This window comes from Monodelphis domestica, chromosome 4, assembly GCF_027887165.1.
Source record: "Monodelphis domestica isolate mMonDom1 chromosome 4, mMonDom1.pri, whole genome shotgun sequence".
Lineage (NCBI taxonomy): Eukaryota > Metazoa > Chordata > Mammalia > Didelphimorphia > Didelphidae > Monodelphis > Monodelphis domestica.
Genome location: NC_077230.1, coordinates 132,064,464 through 132,087,100, shown reverse-complemented (window position 1 = coordinate 132,087,100; position 22,637 = coordinate 132,064,464). Strand labels below are relative to the sequence as shown.

At 38.4% G+C, this 22,637-nt stretch overlaps 1 protein-coding gene across 1 annotated transcript in view; it reads left to right on the top strand.

Annotated features, from left to right (window-relative positions):
• Positions 1 to 13,671: 13,671 nt before the first annotated feature.
• TMEM163 (transmembrane protein 163) overlaps positions 13,672 to 22,637 on the top strand; it is a 264,900-nt gene continuing 255,934 nt past the window's right edge. The window contains exons 1-2 of the mRNA XM_001369698.4: positions 13,672 to 14,190; positions 20,472 to 20,591. Coding sequence (XP_001369735.1) covers positions 14,007 to 14,190; positions 20,472 to 20,591 — 304 coding nt within the window. The 5' untranslated portion in view covers positions 13,672 to 14,006. The remainder of the gene's footprint in view (positions 14,191 to 20,471; positions 20,592 to 22,637) is intronic.

Sequence of the window (22,637 nt, the reverse complement as noted above, 5' to 3'; positions counted from 1 at the left end):
TCTATCTATGTATCTGTCTATATATCTCTGTCTGTCTATCTATCTTACCTATAGATAAGTAGGTTAACCCTAAGCCATGAACTAGTCATCAGTATTTTACAGGGGCTCTAGTTATTTTGCTGGAGACATATTTCCCAGACCAATTGCTCTATTCTTACCAAATGATAAGGACAGATGCTTTGAGATCTTCCCAGCTGAAGTCCTTTTCCCCTAGTAGAATCATTTGTTGTGTTCATGTCTGGGACTGGCTAACACATGGCAGGAGATGAGGGAGTTAATTCCCAGTAGCTGTAGACTGAGAGCCAGGGAAGGGTTGGGCAGAAATTCTTGCAGGAGGGTTCAACATGGGGCATTGGCAGCAAGAAAATAATCAGTAGGGGAGAGGATTGGGAATGCCAAATCCAAGGCAGAAAGCAGGAGCAGGAAACAAACACATGCTGAGTTGGATAAGATGTGACACAATGCTGAAAAAAAGCAGTGGAATCAGGCTATGAAGAAATTATGAATTATAATGGAATTGAAACAAGGAAATGCAAGAAAATTAACTGTTTAAAATCCTAGTGGAGACCAATTGTCATGTGACAAGGAATGCCCTACTCTAGTCCTCTGAGAAGCAGACGAGGTCTGTTATATTTGTAATATAGAACATCATAAACCAGGTTGAACAAACTGAGTTTCCTGAATAATTGTCATGCCCCAAATAACTATCTTTAATTCTTCTCCATATCTGATACTTGTTCCACACCTAACAAAGAAAACATAATTAAACAAAACTAACAATCAAAGTGCTCATATCTGATGATGTATGAACCATTTTGAACCTCTAGCACAAGGATAGCTTTGTGTATCACTGGTTCTTTGGAGTCAAGATTGATCTCAATATATCCTCGCAATATCCCTTTGAATTAAGAAGAAAATTTTGTTATCTCCCTTTCCCAAGAGCATGGCAGAGGTGTGATATAGCCCTAATTAACTGTTCTTGGCTTTCTCTGTAGCTTATCCTCTTTTGTATCATGGACTCCTTTGCAAGTCTATTGAAGCCCTGGAGCCCTTTTCAGAATAATATTTTTAAATGCACAAAACATATAGTATTATAAAGGACACTTTATATTTAAGTACAATTATCAAAATAGACTTGAAATATAAATTTACTTATTCTAGGTTCAGAACTCTTTAATAATGAAAGATTCTCATAGATTTCTTATCAGAGCAGAGTCCCATCCTATGTGAACAATTCAGTTTGCAGAGGACAGCATTCAAGCTTTGGTATTATTTGTCTTGCTTGTATTTGGTTTTGATCTGTAAGTTTGGCAGCATTCTGAAGAATTTCCCTTTATGAGATAAGAAAGGCAATAAATGAAGGAAGTTCAGAATGAGAATAGCACTTGAAAGTAAGAGGAGTGGCAGATTGCAACATATTTTCATGAAACCAGGAGCAAGGAATTAGCAGCAATTCTCCAATTTCACAAGGGCCTACAAAACATCACAGTCTCTTGAAAGTGCCACTTTGGATTGCAATTCTGAAATTAAACTACAATCAGATGGATTCTTGCTTAGAATAGCACCCTTCATCTAAAGATATTAATGGGTCTCTATCCAATAAATAGAATTTGCAATCCCGATAAGAGAGAGAGAGAGAGAGAGAGAGAGAGAGAGAGAGAGAGAGAGAGAGAGAGAGAGAGAGGGAAAGGTAGGGAGAGGGAGAGGGAGAGGGAGAGAGAGAGAGAGAGAGAGAGAGAGAGAGAGAGAGAGAGAGAGAGAGAGAGAGAGAGAGAGAGAGAGAGGGAAAGGTAGGGAGAGGGAGAGGGAGAGGGAGAGAGAGAGAGAGAGAGAGAGAGAGAGAGAGAGAGAGAGAGAGAGAGAGAGAGAGAGAGAGAGGGAAAGGTAGGGAGAGGGAGAGGGAGAGGAGAGAGAGAGAGAGAGAGAGAGAGAGAGAGAGAGAGAGAGAGAGAGAGAGAGAGAGAGAGAGAGAGAGGAGATAGAAACTAAGGAGAAAACAAAGAACAATTAAAAAATTTCATTGGTTAAGAGGAAAAATGGGGTTTAGAAAATGGTTGAAGAGTGGTCAAGCACACTTTATTTTCTTATAGAGTTTTTGTTGTCTGGTGGAATATGGTATTAAGAAGATGCCACTCTGATTCAAAATGTTTGGTGCTAAGGAAAGAGAAGGCTGGAGAGTTGGGAAATTTCCCTGAAGGGCAGATATAGGACTTTTTAATGTTCTTGTTATAAAGGATACTGACTCCAAAAGGTCAGTGAAGCACAAATCTATCTTCCATAATGTTCATTCACCTTCCCATCTCCATCTTGGGGTATTCACTTTCCTTCTCTTACCTATGGATGCTGGGACAATTTATGTTTTTAATGCTTGATTCATGTTCAGATGTATCCTGTAATTATGTGGCACCATAAGATAGCAGAGTGAATATAAAATCAAAGCAAAGCTTTGGGAGGTGATTCTGAGACAAAAGATAGCAACTAGAGAGGTACTAGAGGTCAAGAGGGGTCTGTCACTGGGCAAGTGGATAGGATTTAAGTAGAATCATGGGGCAGGGGAAGAAAATAGTCAGAGGGGCAATCGTATCTTTACTCTAAATCCAGGTAGGCAAATCCAACCCAATCCAGCATAACCCAGTTCAATTTAAAAGAGTCAATATGACAAACATTTACCAAGCACTAACTACATACAAGTTACTAAGCTAGGTGCTAAGCATTTAAAGACAAATCAAAAAGTGTCATAGCCTTTTGGAAATCTGAACAGGCAATGAGGAAAATTTAATATTAGGGACTGACAATCACTAAGTTATGAGGTGAACTTGAGACAAATTTCTGGTTGAACCAAAAGTTTCTTATTTACTTATTGCTTCATACTTTGGAAGTGTCTTTAGCAACCTCACCCCCTTTCTCTGACTGGATAGCTCCTCAAAGAATTTGCATTTAAACAGGGCACCAGGTCAGGTATCTATTAATTTCTCACTAGATCTTATTCACAAAAACTTGGATAGTACTTTATTTTTATTTATTTTATTATCAATCATTATTTCATTCAGTTCTACTCTTTTATACCATCAACATCTTTTTTTTGGATCTTGATTTCATCATCTAATATGTTGTAGGCTATCTCTGAAAGTTCTATGTCATTTGGAAATTTGATAAGCATGTTATCTATGCCTTCATCAAAGTTTTTTTAAAAAATGTTGAACACAATAGCATCAGAGACAGATCTCTGGGGTACTCCAACTAGAGAATTATCTCTCATTTGACACTGATACATTAATCACTATTCATTAGATCCTGTCACTTACCTAGTTTAGAATCCACCTACATATACTATTTTCTAACCCAGTGCTCTCTGTATGTTTTAATTGTATATATATATATATGTATGTACATATATATGTATATATATAACTTTAAACACTCACTACTATGTCTATTATTTACTTATTAATGCATCATATGCATGTCACACTAATAATTATGCTGTCTAAAAAACTTACAAAAATAGAAATGATAAACGAATGAGATAAAGATGAAACATTTGACCCTAGAATAAATAAGAAACTATTAGAAATTTTTGAAGAGGAGGGATATGGCCAGGTCTGCACTTCAGGAAAATCACTTTGGTAGCTATGTGGAAGGTCATTTGGAAAAGGGAGAGACTTAAGGCAGGAAAGTCAGTTAGGAAGCTATTGCAATAGTTCAGGCAATAGGTGATGAGAACAGGGACTGGTAGGTGGTTCAGTGAATAGAGAGACAGGTCTGGAGATGGGAGGCCCTTCCTAGATGTGTGATTCTGGGCAAGTCACTTAATCCCCATTGCCTAGCCCTTACCACCCTTTCACTTTGGAACCAATATACAGTATGAATTCCAAGATGGTGGGCAAAGGTTGTTTGTTTTTTTAAAGAGGCTATGAGAACCTGAAAAAAAGCTGGTAGCTATATGTGTAAAGAGAAGACAAATGTGGGATATGTAGTGGAGGTGGAAACAACAAGATTTAGTAGCTGAGGAGATAACATGAGGTGAGTGAGAATAAACTGAGCCAGAGATGACACTGAGATTGTGAATGGGAAAGATGGTGTTTTCCTCAATAGAAAGAGGGAAATTTGAAAGAGAATGGATTGGGGTGGAGAGGTGGGCAAAGGGACAGAGAAAATTATGTATGATGAATCTCCTTTGAAACTTACTTTATCCCACCTAAAATGAAATGGGACTGAGGAAGGGTACAGTCCTTCTTCATTTGGGCCATTGCTCTGGAGCACAGAGCCCACTATCCTAAGGCTATTTGCCATACCATTACCACCAGGTAATCAGAGGGACATAGTAGGGAGGAAATTTTTCCAATGGCACTTGCACAGTTGTAGTTGTTGTAGATACCAAGTAGTGGTTAGGTTAAAACTGCCCTGAAGACCCAGCCATTTGTGCTCAGAAGTGGAGTAAGCACATGGGTGCTTACACCATAGAGGGAAAGGATGGAGTGGGTGAATATTCTGGTATATAGTTCAGTATGGTTGTGTTGAAGATAAGCTTCAGGATAAACTACTGTTGGGGAGGTGGGATGGAATGCTTTCCTTTCTGCCTGCAGGCATACTCAAATCTCTTTTTTCCTAAAACAAAATAAAACAGAAAAAAGACCTCTCCTGCTATGATCTCCCATTTTGCTCCTTTATTTTACTACTTTTTAGTTTATTTTATGGCTTTACAGACAGCTCATTATCTTCTATATTGAAATACCTTTGTTGATGAACAAGTTCAAAAGAAAAAAGAAAATAATCTAAACAAGGAAAGGACTGTCTTTCTGAAATTTCATGACTATGGTATTCCCCTGATGTATCACTATTGTAACCATCAAATACAAAGTGAGGAGTGGTTTTTTTTTTTAAATATTTCGAATACTTTTCCATGGTTACATGATTCATGATTTTTCTCACCCTTTTCCCTCCCCTCTCCAGCAGCTGACAAGTAATTCCACTAGGTTATACATGTATCATTGTTCAAAACCTACTTCCCTGTTATTCATATCTGCAGTAGAGCAATCTTTTAATGTCAAAACCCCAATCACATCCCATTGAACAACGTGATTGGTCTTATGTTTTTCTTCTGTGTTTCTGCTCCCACAGTTCTTTCTCTGGGTGTGGATAACGTTCTTTCTCATAAGTTCCTCTGGATTGTCCCGGATCATTGCATTGCTGCTAGTAGAAAAGTCTGTTACACTAGATTGTGCCACAGTGTATCAGTCTCTATGTACAATATTTTCCTGGTTCTGCTTCTTTTGATCTGCATCAATTCCTGGAGGTCATCCCAGTTCACATAGAAATCCTCTAATTCATTATTCCTTTCAGGACAATAGTAGAGGGTAGTCTTAAATGGCTTGTTTTTAATGAATCCATGTTGGCTTTTGGTGATCATTCCTTCCCTTGCAAAAAGGTCATGAATCATTTCTTAAAAAATTTTTAGAATTTTGCAAGGAATCAAATTCAAGCTCATTCTTCCATTATTTGAAGAAGAAATTCCCATTTTTTAAAATTATGATGCTATTTTTCATTCTCTAATCCTGTGGCATCTCTTTTACACTGCATGAATGTTCAAACATCACTACCAGGAACCACAATTCCAAGTTATTTCAGTTCCTTGAGTTGTAGCTTATTTGGGTCTGGTATTTTCATATAAAATCCTCAATTATTTTAGATTTGTATTCCCTCTTAATTATTTTTTAAAATCTCTCCCTTCCAGACCAATGATTATTGTTCTGTGTAGAGGAAACAGAAGGAAAACAGGAGTTGAGTAGATTTGCTTCCTCTCTATCATTTTTTATCATCCACTGCAAGCAGGGGATTTGCTGCTGCTTTAATTTTTCTCCTTGCTCCCAATGTAGCAAAAACTTCATACTTATCCTCTTGACAGTGTAGACTTATTTGCAGTCTTATAATTCATTATACTATTCTTAGCATATCATGCCTCTTTGTTGCATACATCCTTATTTACTTACTCTTGTTGACATGTGGATGTTTTTTAAAGGTCTAATTGTTCAGTTGAATCCTCTGCATAGTCATATTTGGCTCTTAAGATAGTTTGCTCTTTCCTTTGTTAGATTAATTTTCAACTGTACCACCAGGATTTTATTCTTGCAAATATTTTCTCAGGGAGAAGGATGGGAAATTTCAGGCGACGATTAAAATGGTATCTATAGTCAGCCCCTCAAACTATGCCCATTCCAACAAATTAGATAAAAAGAAATTAAACACAGTTTTATCTTTTTTTTTTAACCCTTACCTTCTGTTTTTGAATCAATACTATGTATTGTTTCTAAGGCAGAAGAGTGGTAAGGGGTAGGCAATGGGAATCAAGTTACCTGCCCAGGGTCACACAACTAGGAAGTATCTGAGGTCAGATTTGAACCTAGGACCTCCCATCTTGTCTCTGGGCCTGACTCTCAATCCACTGAACCACCCAGCTGCCCCTCATAGTTTTATCTTTAACCAATTTATATTTGGTAAGGAATTGAGGGAGATTAGTAGAAGCTCAGTGTCTAGGACTGTAGCCTTAGTTATATTTAGGACAATATTTCCCAAACTGTTATTTTCACTATCTATATCCTCTTATGTTCTTTATTTTGTCCTCTTCTTTTTCTCTTACATTTCTCCTATATATGGAAACAGTTAGTTTATAAAGTGAGGATTTGTAATGGAGAAAAAAATAAAAATTTCATATGGCAGTTCAAAGGACAGTAATAAAGCAAAATCTCAAATTGACAAAATACTGCAGTTAGGTTGGAAACAGATGAATTGCATGATATAAGCAAATTTTATATAATCACATGCAAATGCAATGCAAATGAATTTGTAGACCTCTGGTTTCTAGCTCAAAATGTGGCTATGGAAAATCATTATGGAGATCACAGGTTTAAAGTATTTGGACTTAAACAAAATTTTCACAACTCTTCTGATAATTAAAGGTACTAAAAACCTATGCTGAAAGTGAGTAAGTATGAAATCACACATTTCCATTTAACTTACGTCATATTCTGTATCTCCCATCAATGATGACAAAAACAGTATCTCTTACACCTGCATTTTAATGGGTCTTACCTTTTGGCCTGTCTTCCTTGTGAATTATCCTTCAGGATTGAATATTTCCATAATCCAATCAAATATTTTTGAGTCCTTTGCTCTTACTCCCTCTTTTCTTTTTTCTTTTCTTTTCTTTTAGTTTCTTTTCTTTTCTTTCTTCCTTTTTTTTTTTTTATTAAAACCCTTACCTTCTGTCTTGGAGTTAATACTGTATATTGGCTCCAAGGCAGAAGAGTGGCAAGGGCTAGGCAATGGGGGTTAAGTGACTTGCCCAGGGTCACACAGCTAGGAAGTGTCTGAGGTCAAATTGAACCTAGGACCTCCTGTCTCTAGGCCTCTCTCTCAATCCACCATGCTACCCAGCTGCCCTCTTACTCCCTCTTTTCTCCTCCCTCCTGGAGATAACACGCAGTTCCACTGGGTTATACATGTTTCATTGTTCAAAACCCATTTCAATGTTATTCATATGTGCAATAGAGTGATCTTTTAACATCAAAACCCTAATCATATTCCTATCGAACTATGTGATCAATCATATGTTTTTCTTCTGCATTTCTGCTTCCACAGTTCTTTCTCTGTATGTGGAAAGTATTTTTTCTCATAAGTTCTTCTGGATTTTCCTGAATGATTGCATTGCTGCTAGTAGAGAAGTCCATCATGTTCAATTTTGCTATAATATATCTGTCTCTGTGTACAATGTTCTCCTGGTTCTGCTCCTTTCCCCTTCATCAATTCCTGGAGGTCGTTCCAGTCTCCATGGAATTTCTCCACTTTATTATTCCTTTTAGCACAATAGTATTCCATCACCAACATATACCACAGTTTGTTCAGCCATTCCCCAATTGAAGGGCATCCCCTCATTTTCCAATTTTTTGCCACCACAAAGAGTGCAGCTATGAATATTCTTGTGCAAGTCTTTTCCCTTTTATCTCTTTGGGGTACAAACTCAGCAGTGGTATGGCTAGATCAAAGGGCAAGCATTTTTTTAAAGCCCTTTGTCTATAATTCCAAATTGCCCTACAGAATCAGCCATTCCTCAATGATGGACATCTCTTCAGTTTCTAGGTTTATGCCACCAGAAAAAGAGCTGTTATAAATATTTTTGTACAAGAGGACCTTTCCCCCTATCTTTAATCTTTTTGGGATACAGATCTATTAATCTGAGGCCATATTTGAACCCAAGACCTCCTGTCTCTAGGCCTGGCACTCTCCACTGAGCTATCTAGATGTCCCCTAATTAGAAATCTAAAAATATTTCAAGGAAAGTAACTAGTATTGGAGAATAGGGAAAAGGGATACTTTTCATTAGAGAAATTAGATTATATTTATTCTCATCAACACAATATAATTGACCAGTTATTTAGTTTGTAGATTGTTCTGTTATAATAATAAAATTTATATAGTGTTTTAAGTTTTGCAAAGAGCTTTACACATGCTTATTTGACAGTACAACAATCTTGTAAAAGACAAGATAAAATAAAAATTACAAGATTATGTCTTGATTTAAAATATCATTTAGATGTCTAATATAGAAAATATGTAATGACTACTCTTTAAATTCCATAAATATTTAATAAAGATATGTGTATGTCTGTATTCTGTGTACATGTATACATGTTGTATATGTTTGTGTGGATAGATATGGCTCTATAGTATCCATAGATTAATATATAGTGATACATTATTTATATGTTGATACTAGAAATGAACTGATACTATTTTCCCACAGCTATTCCAACATTTGTCATTTTCCTTTCTTTTTTTTTAAATCTTTGTGTATCTGATGGGTGTGCATGGCAATGAAAGTGTACCATTCATATGGCACCCTAAAGAGAATGAGAGTTTTCCAGGCTGATGGTCACTCAGATGTTTCAAAGTTAGGGCTTTCCAAAGTTGGGTTTTGAGGAAGAATAAAGGTGTCACCAGTAGGGTAGATAAGGCCCAAATGGTTGTATTTAGTTGGGGTTCCTATACAGCCATCCCAGATTCCATTTGGTCTGCCCCTCGAGGTACAGTCCACTTTTAATAGGTTGGGTTTCAAGGCCAGGTGCTATAATAATCAATCAATTAATCAATATTTATTAAGTGCCCACCATGTGCCAAGCACTTGCCAAGCCCTAGAGATACAAAAAGAGGCAAAAAACCATCCCTGTCCTCAAGGATCTTATAATCTAACAGGTCATTGACCCTTTGCTAATGTGCTTCACTGGGCAGTTAGGACACTAAATGCTATGTAGATCTCTTAGGCCTGTGACAGTAACTATAGGCACACCTTGTTTTATTGTGTTTGCTTTATTGACCTTTGCAGGTATTATATTTCTTACAGTTTGGAGGTTTGGGGCAACCCTTTATTGAATAAGTCTATTAGTGCCATTTCCCCAACAGCATGCATTCGTATTGTGTCTCTTTGTCACATTCCGATAAGTTTTTCAATATTTCCTATTTTTCATCATTATTATATCTGTTAGGATGATCTGTGATTAATGATATTTGATGCAACTATAGCAATTGTTTGGGGTTTTATGAACCACACCTCTATAAAATGGGGAACTTAATTGATAAATGTCATCTGTGCCCTGACTGCTCCGTTGGCCAACCTTCTCCAACTCTCCTTTTTTTGAGCCTCCCTATTCCCTGAGTCACAATATTTAAATTAGAGCAATTAAAAAATCCTACAATGGCCTGTAAATGGTCAAGTGAAAGGAAGAGTCAATCAAAGGGGCCAACTTCATTGTTGCCTTACATTGCTATAGCCACTCCAATCTTCAGCAACACCATCCTGATTAGTTAATAGCCACTGAAACTGAGGCACTAGCTGAAGGCTCAGATGATCGTTAGAAGTTTTTTTAAGCAATAAAATATTTTTATGTATTTTTTTATTTATTCAGCTCCTCTCTGTTGTCCCCAACCCATAGAAGGCATCGTCAAGAAAAGAGATTGTGTCTTTCATCATTCCATATCTCAGTTCCTTCTCTATTGGTAATCATTCACAAGTTATTCTTCAAATATTAAATCTGTAGCTGTATATAATGTTCCTTTGGTTCTAGTCATTTAAGTCTTCATTATCTCATGTAGTTCCTTCCAAGTTTTAAAAAATTCAATCTGCTCATTGTTTCTTATGGCACAGTAGTTGTCCATCACAATAATATGCCACAATTTGTTTAGCTATCCCATGATTGATGGGCATCCCCTTGATTTCCAGTTCTTTGACCCCATGAAGAGAGCTTCCTTTTCCCCTGACTGAGTTTAAGGGTATACACAGTTTTATAGCTCTCTGAGCATAATATCAAATTGCTCTCCAAAATGGTTGGACATCACTGTATATTGGTATCCCCACTTTTCTATATCCTCTCCAACATTTGTCATTTTGCCAAACATTTCATCATTTTAGCCAATCCAAATGGGTGTGAGATGATACCTCAGAATTGTTTTGGTTTGCATTTCCCTAATCAGTTGTAATTTAGAGCATTTTTTCACATGCCTATATTTGGCTTTGATTTCTTTACCTGAAAACTGTCTGTTCATATCTTTTGCCCATTTATCAATTGGGGGAACAATAAAATACTTTTAAATTAAGGCATATTTGGGGATATTTTAGATATTGCACACTTAATGGACTCTAGTGTAGTATAAACATACCTTTTATATGCACTGGGAAGTAAAAAATCATGGGACTCGATTTATTGCTACGTTTACTTTATTGCAGTGGTCTGGAACTGAACCCAAGATGTCTCTGAGGCATGTCTGTTCTCAAATGGACATATCAAACATGACATTTTACCTATTTTCAGACACATTTCATGCCAGACCTGTGGAATCTTTCTGTTGGGGCAAATCCAATCAGTCAGCTGAGTACATTTTCCCAGCTAATCAGGAAGGGTGGGAGAAGGGGCACCTAGTTAACACAGAGCATAGAGTGCCAGGCCTGGAGTCAGGAGGACCCAAGTTCAGTCTGGCTTTAGATACTTCCTAGCTGTGTGACCCTGGGTAAGTGAGCAAGTCACTTAATTATAACTGCCTATCCCTTGCCACTCTTCTGTCTTAGAATTGCTACTAGGACAGAAGGTAAGGGCTTATTTTTTTTAAGTGGGAAAAATAACAGAATGAGATCCTTTCATTCACCAAATGAGAGATTTGAATGTTTAATTCTAGTAGCAATTGAATATTTATGATACATGTATCACAAATTCATTCATTTATCTTCCTATTACAATAGGATTTACATTATGGTTGTACCACAGGCTCTTAGGCCAGGACAGGCTTTAGTTCAACTCCCTTGCTGTATATAGGAAGACATAGACATTTATAAAGATGAAGTGATTTGCCTGAGGTCATCCAGCAAATAACTTTATTGGAATCCAGGATTTCTTCCCCTGACCCTAAAACCAGTGGTCATTCAGTACAGCGGTCCCTAGAGAATGAAGACTTCTTTTTAAAGTTAAAAAACCAAATCAAATCAGTCATCCTTCTCATGCTGGTAGTTGTAAAATGAGTGAGTATTGATTGATAAAATACATAATTTCTTTCTTTCTTCCACTTCTCCTAACTCATCTCTACCAACGGTGAGGAATTTTATCATCACTTCATACTGGTCAGGAAAAAGGAAACTAAGTAATACAACATAATTCATTAGGATATTTTCAGTCATCTGATAAAAGATTTTTTTTGGTATAGGCTAGAGAGCTTAAATTTTTGACTAAAACAGCTAAATCTAAAAAATACTATAGAATGTGGGTTTTAATTTAATTTAATATGTATTTAAGTGAGTATGGGCCTACCATTGTACTGGGTTGTATAGGAATTCAAAATAAATAGCAACACTGTTAGAATCTCAAGGAATACAAAGAATAAGGGCTGTGCCCTGGCCCTAACAGAGCTTATAATTTAGCAAGGGATAAAATAAATGGTTACAAATAATTAAAATAAGGTAGGATGTGATAGAATAAGCCAGAGATACAAATCAAGTGCTAAGAAATTTCCTAGAAGGGGTAAAAATCACTTGTAGAAAAGAGGAGAAATCAGGAAAGGCTTCAAGAAGTCCCAGGGTCCTGTTGTTGTTGGGTATCCCATGGGTTCAATCCTGGTTGAACTGGTAGCATAACATTCTCTTCATTGGTAGAAATAATGATTCCTTGAAACTCCCTGACAGTGAAAGAAGAAGTTGGTAATACTGGAGAGAGCCTTCAATCTCACCTGAGTGAAAATTCCCTGAAATCTCTAGTGCCCGAGGCTGGAAATCAGGGGCATGTTAAGCCTGGAATCTCTGCATCTCAGTTTATTCCCTAAATTCTTTATTTCCCTTCAAGGCCCTTTCCTCAAGAATCAGTCCCCTACATGCCCTCATTCACCAATGAAGACAACCTTATGAAATACTACACCAGTCTTGAATCCTTATATTAACTTCCACATACAGATATATGAGCCTATCCAAATGCAAAATAAGAAAATAATGGGTAAGAGTTCAGTAGAGGGATCAATACGGGCTGGAGAGGTCAGAGAAAATTTTTCAGAGTGGATGTGGAGCTTGGTTCTGGCTTTGAATGACTGATTGGTTTTAAAAGGGAATGTGGGATGAAGATATCCTAGATGGTGAGAGGATGTGGTGATGAAACAGCAGAAGAAGCAAAGGCTGTGGAGTTGTGGGAAGGAAGTGTTGGGTTACAGTGAGGATGCCAGCTGGGCTACGGCAGAGGGTTACTATTGGGGAATGTTCTTTCCTGGGAGTAGCCCGAGATATTTTTCGGAAGAGGATAAGACCTTTGATTTTTATTGGCATGAAAAACTCCTTCCATCAGTGCAAATCAGCAATTTTTCTGCAGCATCTCCTCTTAGAGAATGCCTGCTACAAGAGGTTAGGTGAATTGACTAAGGACACACAGCTATCACATGACACCAGTTTGGATTTGAAAGTAGATCTTTTGGACTGAGGCTAGGTCATTATCCAGTATGGATAAGGTGGGACAAAAGACCTGTTACCACAGAGAGCAGGGACATTGGATATTCTGGAGTTCCATTCGATGCCTCAGGTGAGTAAGAAATTGGGCCTTGGGAAAGCAGAGCGAGTTGGCAATTCACATGAAAGGTGACAGTATCTGGCAGTGTCCTAGGCAAGGTGCACACGAGCAACCTGTAAAGTCGCCGAAATATTGCTCGAGGTTTCTGCCAGAGAAAATAACCTCTCCTTCCACCTCGATTTTAAAAAAGAAAACAGAAGTCAAATTACTAAGCCCTTTATCCCTTCTTCCTCTTACCTACTTCCATCCCAGGTCGTCGCAACTTTCACATCACATCAGAGCAGGGACAGTAATGTACGGGACACAGATTCATAGGCATTAGGGACCCTGGGGAAAGAAAAGTGCCAGTGGCACCTTTCTTTGCGACGCTATTCCTTCCATCTTCACCAAAGAAGTAAAGTCAGTCGGGACCCCAAAGACTGATTTCTGAGTCTGGTTCGCCCCGTATATCCTGTTCTCTCACCCAGTTCCTTGTTCCTATGCTCTGGCTCTGGCTCTGGCACCCCCCAATGCTCCGCATTTCTCCTCCCTCAGGTTTCTCTATCGGTCTCCTTTCCGCCGCAGGGCTCCCCTGAACTCCCGGGATTGGAGAAGTAGAGGCGGGTTCTCCCAGTTTCTGCACCTGCCCTGAGGGCGGGGCGGGGAGCCGAGGGCCGCCCCCTTAAGGGCTGCAGCAGTGGAGCCAAAGCGTGCAGGGTTTCTGCTTGCTTGCCTGCCAGTTCCAACCGAGTCTCCTCCTCCCCTTTCCCCACCGTGCCGTCCCTCCCCTGACCACCAGAACGCACCTCCAGCCAGAAGGCTCCTTCCAATCTTCCCTCCCTTTTCCCCTCCCCTCCCCCAAGCGCCCGCTTTGCCTAGCACTTCTTATTCTCTGGCCACGGTCTCCTGCCTCTGCAGCCTTTTCTGTCTCCGTCCTTTGACATGGAGCCGGCCACAGACAGCGAGCATGGCAGCCCCCCAGAGCCCAGTGCCCTGCAGCCTCCTGGGGGCAGCTCGCCTTTAGCCACCGGCTCCCAGCCTTTCCCAGGCCGAGAGCCACCGCAGGATGAGCGGCATCTCCGGATCAGCGAAAGCGGCCAATTTAGTGACGGACTGGAGGATAGAGGTGAGTGAGTGATAACCTTAGGTCCTTTCCCTCATTCCCACAACTTCTTCACGGGCTAGCATGGTAGGAGCGGGTCAGGGCTCCTTGGACTGCGCGATCTTCACATCTAGCAGCTTCCCTTCTTCTTCCCTATCTTTGGGGGTCACTATTTTGGGGGCTGCTGCCCTCCTCCATCCTTTTGGGCAGAAAGCTCTGGTTTCCGATTCCTTTCCCTGAAGCAAAGTGGTTTTATTTCGGAGGGATGGAAATGAACTGGATTGCATCCCAACCTATCCTTCCTAAAGCCGGCTTTCTTCCCGGGTACTGCTTTTGAGAATTCCGAAAAAGACTGACTGGTGTGCGTGGGGACTGGGGGAAGGGAGGTCTATTCTTCCTTCCTTGGGTACCCTCCGCCCTTCCTCTTGCCCGCCCCCCTCCCTTCCCCAATGTGCCCGGCTTTCTCCTACCAACCCCTTTCGGTTTTCTATCAATTACCCTTCAGCACCACGCCTAGGAACCATCCCAATCTTACTCCACCGGGAAAAGTTTGAGGAAGGTGTTTCGGTTTCCTGAGGCCGAGACTTCCTTGGGACCCTTATGCATCACTGCTTGGAAATACCCAGAGGTTGAAATTCTCCAGCTGGTAGAGGTTTTCCCCCTTTTTTTCCTTGGTAGCCTGGGCACAACTCTCCTTCCAGAGGCACGCCAACATCCCGTGGCCTTGTCTACCCGTAAGGTATTCACCATCTGCCGGGGGTCTCGGTTTCTCTACTCAGTCACAGCTAGTTTCTCTTTTGGATATTTCCAAATGCAGATTTAGCTTCTCCAGGTTAATTCGACGATCCTAGGGGCTGTGTTCACTGCAGAACCTAGAGGTCTGGGTTCCAACACCTGAGGACAAGTGTGGGCGTACTAAATAGAGGAAAGACAAGATAGTAAGAAAGAATTCTTTCTTTGTGTTACCAATCTGCCCAGTTTCTATTGCATAGTCACGTACATATCCCAGGTCATAGCGGATCTGTTTGGGCAGCAAACATGACCCATCTTTTGGTAAAGAGAGGCAACACAATTTCAGAGGACAAACATAACGCCCGACCGCTGTGAATCCAAGAGCTCTGAATGAATCTAAACCCCAGGAGCTTATATACGGAGGCAATGTAGTTATTATTGATCAGTTATCTCTTCCCCCCTCCCTATCTGTTGTGTTATCATATCCCTGTAATAGCTCTCAGTAACAGAACCTAAATTCTTGTCAAATTCTTCTTTCAGTTAACTTCAATGGAACAGCAAAGATTTGATGCTCCTATCTTCCTCCCCTTTCTTTTTACCCCGTTCTTGCACCTCCTTTCATATTTTCAGGTTCAGCCTGTTTGCAGAACCCAGTTCTCTGCTTCATAGCTGTATGCTTACTTCCTTTCTTTCCCAGGCAGCCACTGGTTCCTGAAGAAATGGACTTCACAATTTGGGATTTTTAGTTGTCTTGTCAGAGCCACTGGGTCAATTCATTAACTAAGGCATTATTTAACAAACAGTCGTCTAGAGAAAATCAACTCATTTAGCTTTTCCTGACTCAGAAAGCTTTATCAGAAGCATTCTATTATTGGCTGAGATCAATTTGGATTTTTCAGTTTTATCTGATTTATACTTTATTTTTAGCCTCTATCAACTGTGCACCTATTTTGTATTTAATGCCCTGATGCATGACCCCCAGTTTTTCTTCTGAAATTTAAAACTGTATAATTCAAATAGAATGAAATGGAAACAGCAACTCCCAGAGAATGAGCAAAGATGCTTACAGACAATTGGAACTGCTCCAAATGTACCGACTTCTGCAAATGCCTGACATTTCTCCCCTTCTCTTGTTTCCCATATACTTAATAAAACATTATGTAAAGGAATATTATGTGAGATTTTTCAGGTGGTAAGGTTCTTTCTTGCTTTGTTCATATCAAAATTTTGAAGTATTTTTTTCTAAATGAAAAGCGGAGATCTTATTTTGAGCTGAAGACAGCCAGTCACCTGCCTTGAGCTTATTTTTGTAGCATTGCAGGTTATATTTAAAAGATGGCCTATTTCTCCCCACCCCTCAAAATAATCATATTAATAAAATACTATGACAAGTTATATTTCTAACTTGTAGGAGAGAGGTGAGAAAAATCTCCCACTTCTGGGAATTCATTGCTAGGTTATTTTTACTGGTAAACTGATTTTCATCCCCCACCCCAGGAGTATGAATGAATTTTCTGCCTGTTCATGAAATATGTCAATGTGTGAATTCAGTGCATGCCATATACAATAGCTTGATTTTTATGTTCCTGCTTCTCTTCCACATAATCTTGAGTATCCTTTAGGATAGCTGGCCCTCTTACCTCAAATGTTCACTTCTTTTTTAACCTGAAAGGTAAAGTAAATACAAAACAGGTGAGATTCTTTTGGGGGGTTGGAGGTAGGGTGGGGAAGAGCAAAAAGTCAAACATCATTTATATGCCAATTCTGTACAACAAAGAGCTAAAGTTGAAGAACTCGTTTTTATAAAACAAAGCATATTGTTAACTTGGAAAGTTTATTGCAGTGTTTCTGTCTGTATTTCTTAAAGCAAAACAACATGGTTTAATGGAAGCAATATTGGACCTGGAACCAGCAGAGCAGGATTCAGGTTTTCTCGCTGCCACTTATTGCCTATGTGACTTTGGACAAACCTTTTACCTCCATTGGGTCTCAGATTCCTCATTTTAAAGTGAGGGTAAAGCTTGCATCATTTGCTTTATAGTATTGCTATTTGGAAAGTATTTTTTATACTCTAAAACAGTATATAAATGTGAGATTATTAAGAGCTTGCATATTATTATCATTATTACCATTGATCTGAAGGAGGACTCTGTATGTCATATTTCTGTTTTTCTGACATTCAGTTACTTAGAAGAGGGAATCAATGGCAATCCTGACTGTTGACTGTGACCCTAATTTAAACTGCTCACTACACAATGACATACACACCTGCTAGTATTGGGGGAATGGGGATAATCTGGATTTGCTGTTGCTGAACACTTTCTCTGGAAATATAACTAGCTCTGCAGTTATAGGACCTGGGTTCTAATATTGCTTTAACCATCTTTTTCCTGTTTGACATTAGGTAAAAATCACTCAATCTTCCTGGGCCTCAGTTTCCTTATCTTTAAAATGATGGTATTTTTCCTTTGCATTCTCATATCTTACCTAAAATATTATAATCCTCTCCCCCTGACTCTGATTCATGCTGCTATTACAATCCTTTTATTCAGAGCCCCAACCATAGAATGGGCTGACTGTAAGGAAGTTGTTTAGAAATGAATGACATTGTGATTCTTAGACTGACCCCAAAAATGTTGATTCAAGGGAGCTTATATTATAGTTGAATAAAGTACCAATTTAGGAGGGGAAGAGATGAAGGCCTATGTTGCCTTGTAGAAGGAGGAAGTCTCCCAGAGGAAGGTAGGTGGCTTTGTGGAAAAACATGGAATAAGGAAGACCTGAAATCAAATCCTGCCTCAGACTAGCTGAGGGACCCCTGAGAAAAATCACTTAAACCTTTTCAGCATCAATTTCCTCAGATGAAAATGACGATAAAAATATCACTTATCTCACAGGTTTCTTGTAGAGATCAAGTGAGATAATATATTTCGACCATTTTACAAATCAAGTCTTACATTCATGTTAGCTATTTCCCCTTTTCTTAGAGCAGGGCTATATTAGGCAAAACTCTGAAATGGTTTCTTCATGCACCTAACTTTTCCTGCTCTATCTGCCAAAATATCCCCCACTAGTCCTTGCCTATAATTGAAGCTCCCTTAAATTCCTCTTAGCTCTCAGCTAAATGTTAAGAAGAGGGCAGTTGGATTGGGCTCACTTATACTAGTATTTGAATGACAACCCATTTCCAAATGAATTCCCAACTGGTCAAATATTAGGTTGGCAGCCAAGAGAAGCAAAATCATTCAGAGAGTATGGCTGAAAATCTTTGTTGGCTAGTGGGATAGGGATTGATATGGATGGGTCTTTTGTAAACCAGGTATTTTTAAGTTGGGGATTTTTCTCTCATCCTTTTCTTTGCAATTCTGGCTAATCCCTTTGCCTAACTGTTGGGTTAGCAAGTTCTCTGCTCAGTTGTTTTCTTAGGATGGAATAAAAACATTTTTTTGAATGTAGAAATCAGAAAAGATTGGAAGAAATAAAGAAGGCCGATCAGTTCTCGGATTGTTTCCACAACAGTTACATTCACTAGGGAAGGGATAAGAGGTTGGTCCAAGAGGGGAAAATGATTGATTATAGAGGCCAATTGCAGCTCCATCCTGGTCTGAAAGATATATTCTCATTCCTAGAAATTCCTCCAGGCAAATGTTGGCTTATTGGTGTGGGAGAAGAAGCTTATGTTGTATCTGATGCCCAGTGTGTTGTTGGCAATGGGTAAATTCATCATAATGTGGATAAGTGTTATGGGGCTAAATAGAAAACTCAAATTTTCATAGTTGCTCTCTGAATTTTAAATCTCTTTCTAAAATGAAGCCTTAGCCTCCCATTCAGCAAACAAACCTCTGAAGTACTGTCATTGCTAAAAGTGTCCACCCTATGAACCGCTTATACAAGTGACAATATTCAACACAGCTTTATACAGTGGAGAAAATCAAGTGGCAAGCATAAAAGATGTTTTTATTTTGTCATCGAGAGTAGCCTAGATAAATCCTCTAGGGTAAGGGACAGTAGGAGTGAGAGGAAGAAGAACAATGAAAATCTGAATTAATTAAAATTTCAGCCTGAGATAGCTAATATTTGCATGAATGGAAGAGTAAAATTCATATAAGAAGAGGTATATTTCTACAGTTTAGTAAAGATTAGACAAAGAGAGGTGCTGTATTTTAAATTAAGATTACATTTACCAGGGCAAAATTTGATGGAAGAAGAAATCTCTTGTATTAAAGTGGGTTTATTAGAAGCAATCTAAGGCAAATGGTGGCAGTGTTTATATTGACTTCCAAATGCACTTATGGTTGCTTTAATATGGCTGTCAGACATGAAAAGGTGACTAGTTTTAGAAAGTTGAACTACCAGATATGTGACCTGATTCTTTTCTGACATTTTTCCTTCTCACTCTGTTTAATAACCTATAACTTAGGAGTCAATTAGTCTAAGAACAAACATTTAGTCAATGCCTATAATGTGGCAGAGACAGGGAAAAAAGTGAAGGAGTTCCAGTGTGTTCCCTACTTATTTCCTTGGGTGAAATGAAAGTATTGTTGATCAAGAGTTAATTGGTGCCGATTCATTTAAGCACTATGTGATTTATGTAATTTGTAAAGCAATTTTTTCATTTCTATTTATTAGAAGGTACAATATGTCAAGGGCTTTCTGCCTATAAACTGAGCATCTGGGGTCTTTTTCTGAATTCAAACTGGTTTTTAAGGCAGTGGAATGCATTCAATGACTACTTTATGGATTTTGCCAATCCCTGTTTTACCTAGAATGGCTGGGAATTGAGCTTTCGGGTAACAGAGACACTATATGGGTCATAAATTTTCAGAAAATGTGTATAATAAAATGCAATGACCACTGAAGCACTAGGAAACATAAATCTTTGATTCAGGTTTTAGGCACTAACAATACTTTAGTCTTATCAATGATATAAGATGTTCAAAATGTATGGTATCATGAATGTAGAAAGTAGGAAATTGGGGGGAATTTTTCCTACATTGGCTCTTGTCTTTTTCTATATTCTGTAAGTTTGTGGATTTGTGGAAGTTTAAAAGCTTTCCAGAAAAATTCCCAATATCAACTTTTAAAAGCTTTGGCTTTTTAAATTTTTTATTGCATTTCTTGAATAACTAGTAGGTTTTCAGTTATGTGAAGAAAAGGGAAAATTGTCTCAAATGTTTTGGCTTTTTGGCTGTTTAGGTTATGGAAAAACATGATGAATTTTGTCAATTAGTTTATTGCCTTGCAGTGTTATTAGTGCTAGATAGCTCTTACCCAGCTTATCAGGTAGATAGATAAATTCAAATTAACCACTACTTCTGGAAAAGAAATAATTGAGAAGTTGTAGCTTTTCAAAAATAGAATGTCAATTCATATATAAAAGGTAGCATTTTCACAATCAGTCTTTAAGATAGGTCTTAATGACCTCACTGCTGGAAGGAAGTAACATAACTACCAAGATACCAAATTTATATTCAAGAATTAATCAGGCATTGCTGAATATGGATCTAGGTTTCTTAATAGAAAAATAAGTGAGTTCCTTTTTTATTAATTTTTTCCTCCATTTTTCTTGTCAGGTTTACTAGAAAGCAGCACAAGACTAAAACCTCATGAAGCTCAGAATTACAGAAAAAAGGCATTATGGGTATCCTGGTTCTCCATCATTGTTACATTGGCACTGGCAGTGGCTGCCTTTAGTGAGTATTGGATGAATTACAAAGCCATACATAAATACGAGCTTTTTAAAGAGAAATTCTCATATTTGGTGGTTGGAGGTGTCACCTTTGCTTCTGATTCAAGATGATTGGGGACATTTTAGAAGATCACTAGTGCAGTCATGGTTTTCATATTTTAATAAAATAAGAAAAAGATATATTATTCTTTTTTGTAGAGGAAAATGATGGTTAAGAAGAAATCACTGGGGGCATTGGTGCTAAACAGAAAATATGCACATTAAAATAAATGTTTGTTATCAGTTGAAGAAGGAAAAAAAAACTGTTGGGGATTACCTTCATCCTGCATTGACAAATATGACATATACATATCCTTGATATTCATCTCTTGAACCTAATGCAGACAGATGAATGAAACATTGTATGATATTATCTCCCACTTTCCTCATTGGGGCCAACATATATTTTGGTAGGGTATTGTGTGAAAATTTCAGTTTTTCCTTTGCTTACCCCCTTCCCCCCCAACAGATTCTTATTGTATGCTTCCCCAGTTTGTGGTATCTATTAAAAGGAAAACATTAATTTTAATCAAGAACAAATAATTAAATAAAATGGAATTTCCTCTCTGTATAGAAAATCATGTTTTTCATTTAAAAATACCATGGTATGAATTTCTTCTGCAAATGCTTGCCATAATGAGAACTGTGCGTAGTGGCTGTTTTTATTCATTATTAAGAGATTCATGTGCTGAAGCAGTGACTGACACATTGGAGCTCAGTCTCCATGTAGAAACACTTTGTGTGTGTGTGTGTGTGTGTGTGTGTTTACTCACTGGGGGAAGAGACAATTTATTTCCCTTTTGAGATTACTTTATCACCTTAACAGAAAGACCTGGGTTGTAACTGACATATATTATCCAAGATGTCTGAATCCACATTCCTCAGAATTGAGTGTGTGTATACAGTATGTGTATGGGAGGGGGTAGTGAGGTCGGGAGCGATGGGAGAGGGAAGAAAATGATGCTTTCTAGAAGCTGCTCCAGCATGTATGTTGTTCTAATCGGCAGTGTTGGACCTGCCGCTGGAAGTTGGTGTTCACTCGCTCCCAAGAGGGATTATTAGAATTTGACCAAATGCTCCCTGTAAAACTTGGCATATATTACTTGAAGCAGTTTCATATGAGAAACACACACCATTCCTTGGCTCCAGAAACAAACATTTAAAAGTAGGCTACAATGCATTAGAGAGTATAAACATTTATGAGGGAGGAGGAAATCTGATTTCTGAAACCCTCCCCCCCATCCTTTTCCAGCTGAAATCAGATAAACAAGCCTGTCTGTTGTCCCCCAAGGATGATTTAGTTGTGGTGCTTGTGCTAGACTCTATGGATCAGACATCATAATTTACATATGTAAAGGAAGTGGATCAGATGAAAGATGGTTGAACTGGGAAAGAGCATAATGGCTATTCAAGCACTTCCATGCCTAATAAAGCCATTGTGGCTTTATTATTTGTGTGTTTGAGGAAATAAATATAAAGATATGTTGAGGAAATCTCTCGTTTAGGGAGGACTTTATTAGATGTAGCACGGGGAAATCATGTTGGAAAAAACAATTTGTAAAGACATAGAGATTTCACATTAAAGCCTGATGATTAGATGGGTTATCTTACAAATGTTATATTTCCTCGTCTGAAATGGAAAATGACTACCATTCCCATGTCTCCATTTTCTCTTAATAAAAAATGTTGAATAAAATTCAGGGAATTTGAATGTTGAATTCCACCCCTCCAAAGGATTCTTATTCTTTTATCCTAGCAATTGTTCTAGCTAATCATATACTATTCCTTTATCTTTGGGGCTAGATATTAAGATAAAATCAATTTGTTGAGTATCTTTTAAAAGTAGTTCACCTTAAGGGGCAGCTAGGTGGCTCAGTAGATTGAGAGTCAGGCCCAGAGATGGGAGGTCTTGGGTTCAAATTTGACCTTAGACATTTTCTGGCTGTGTGACCCTGGGCAAGTCACAACCCCCATTGACTTTTAAAAAAATAACTGGAGTTTAAAGTATGTG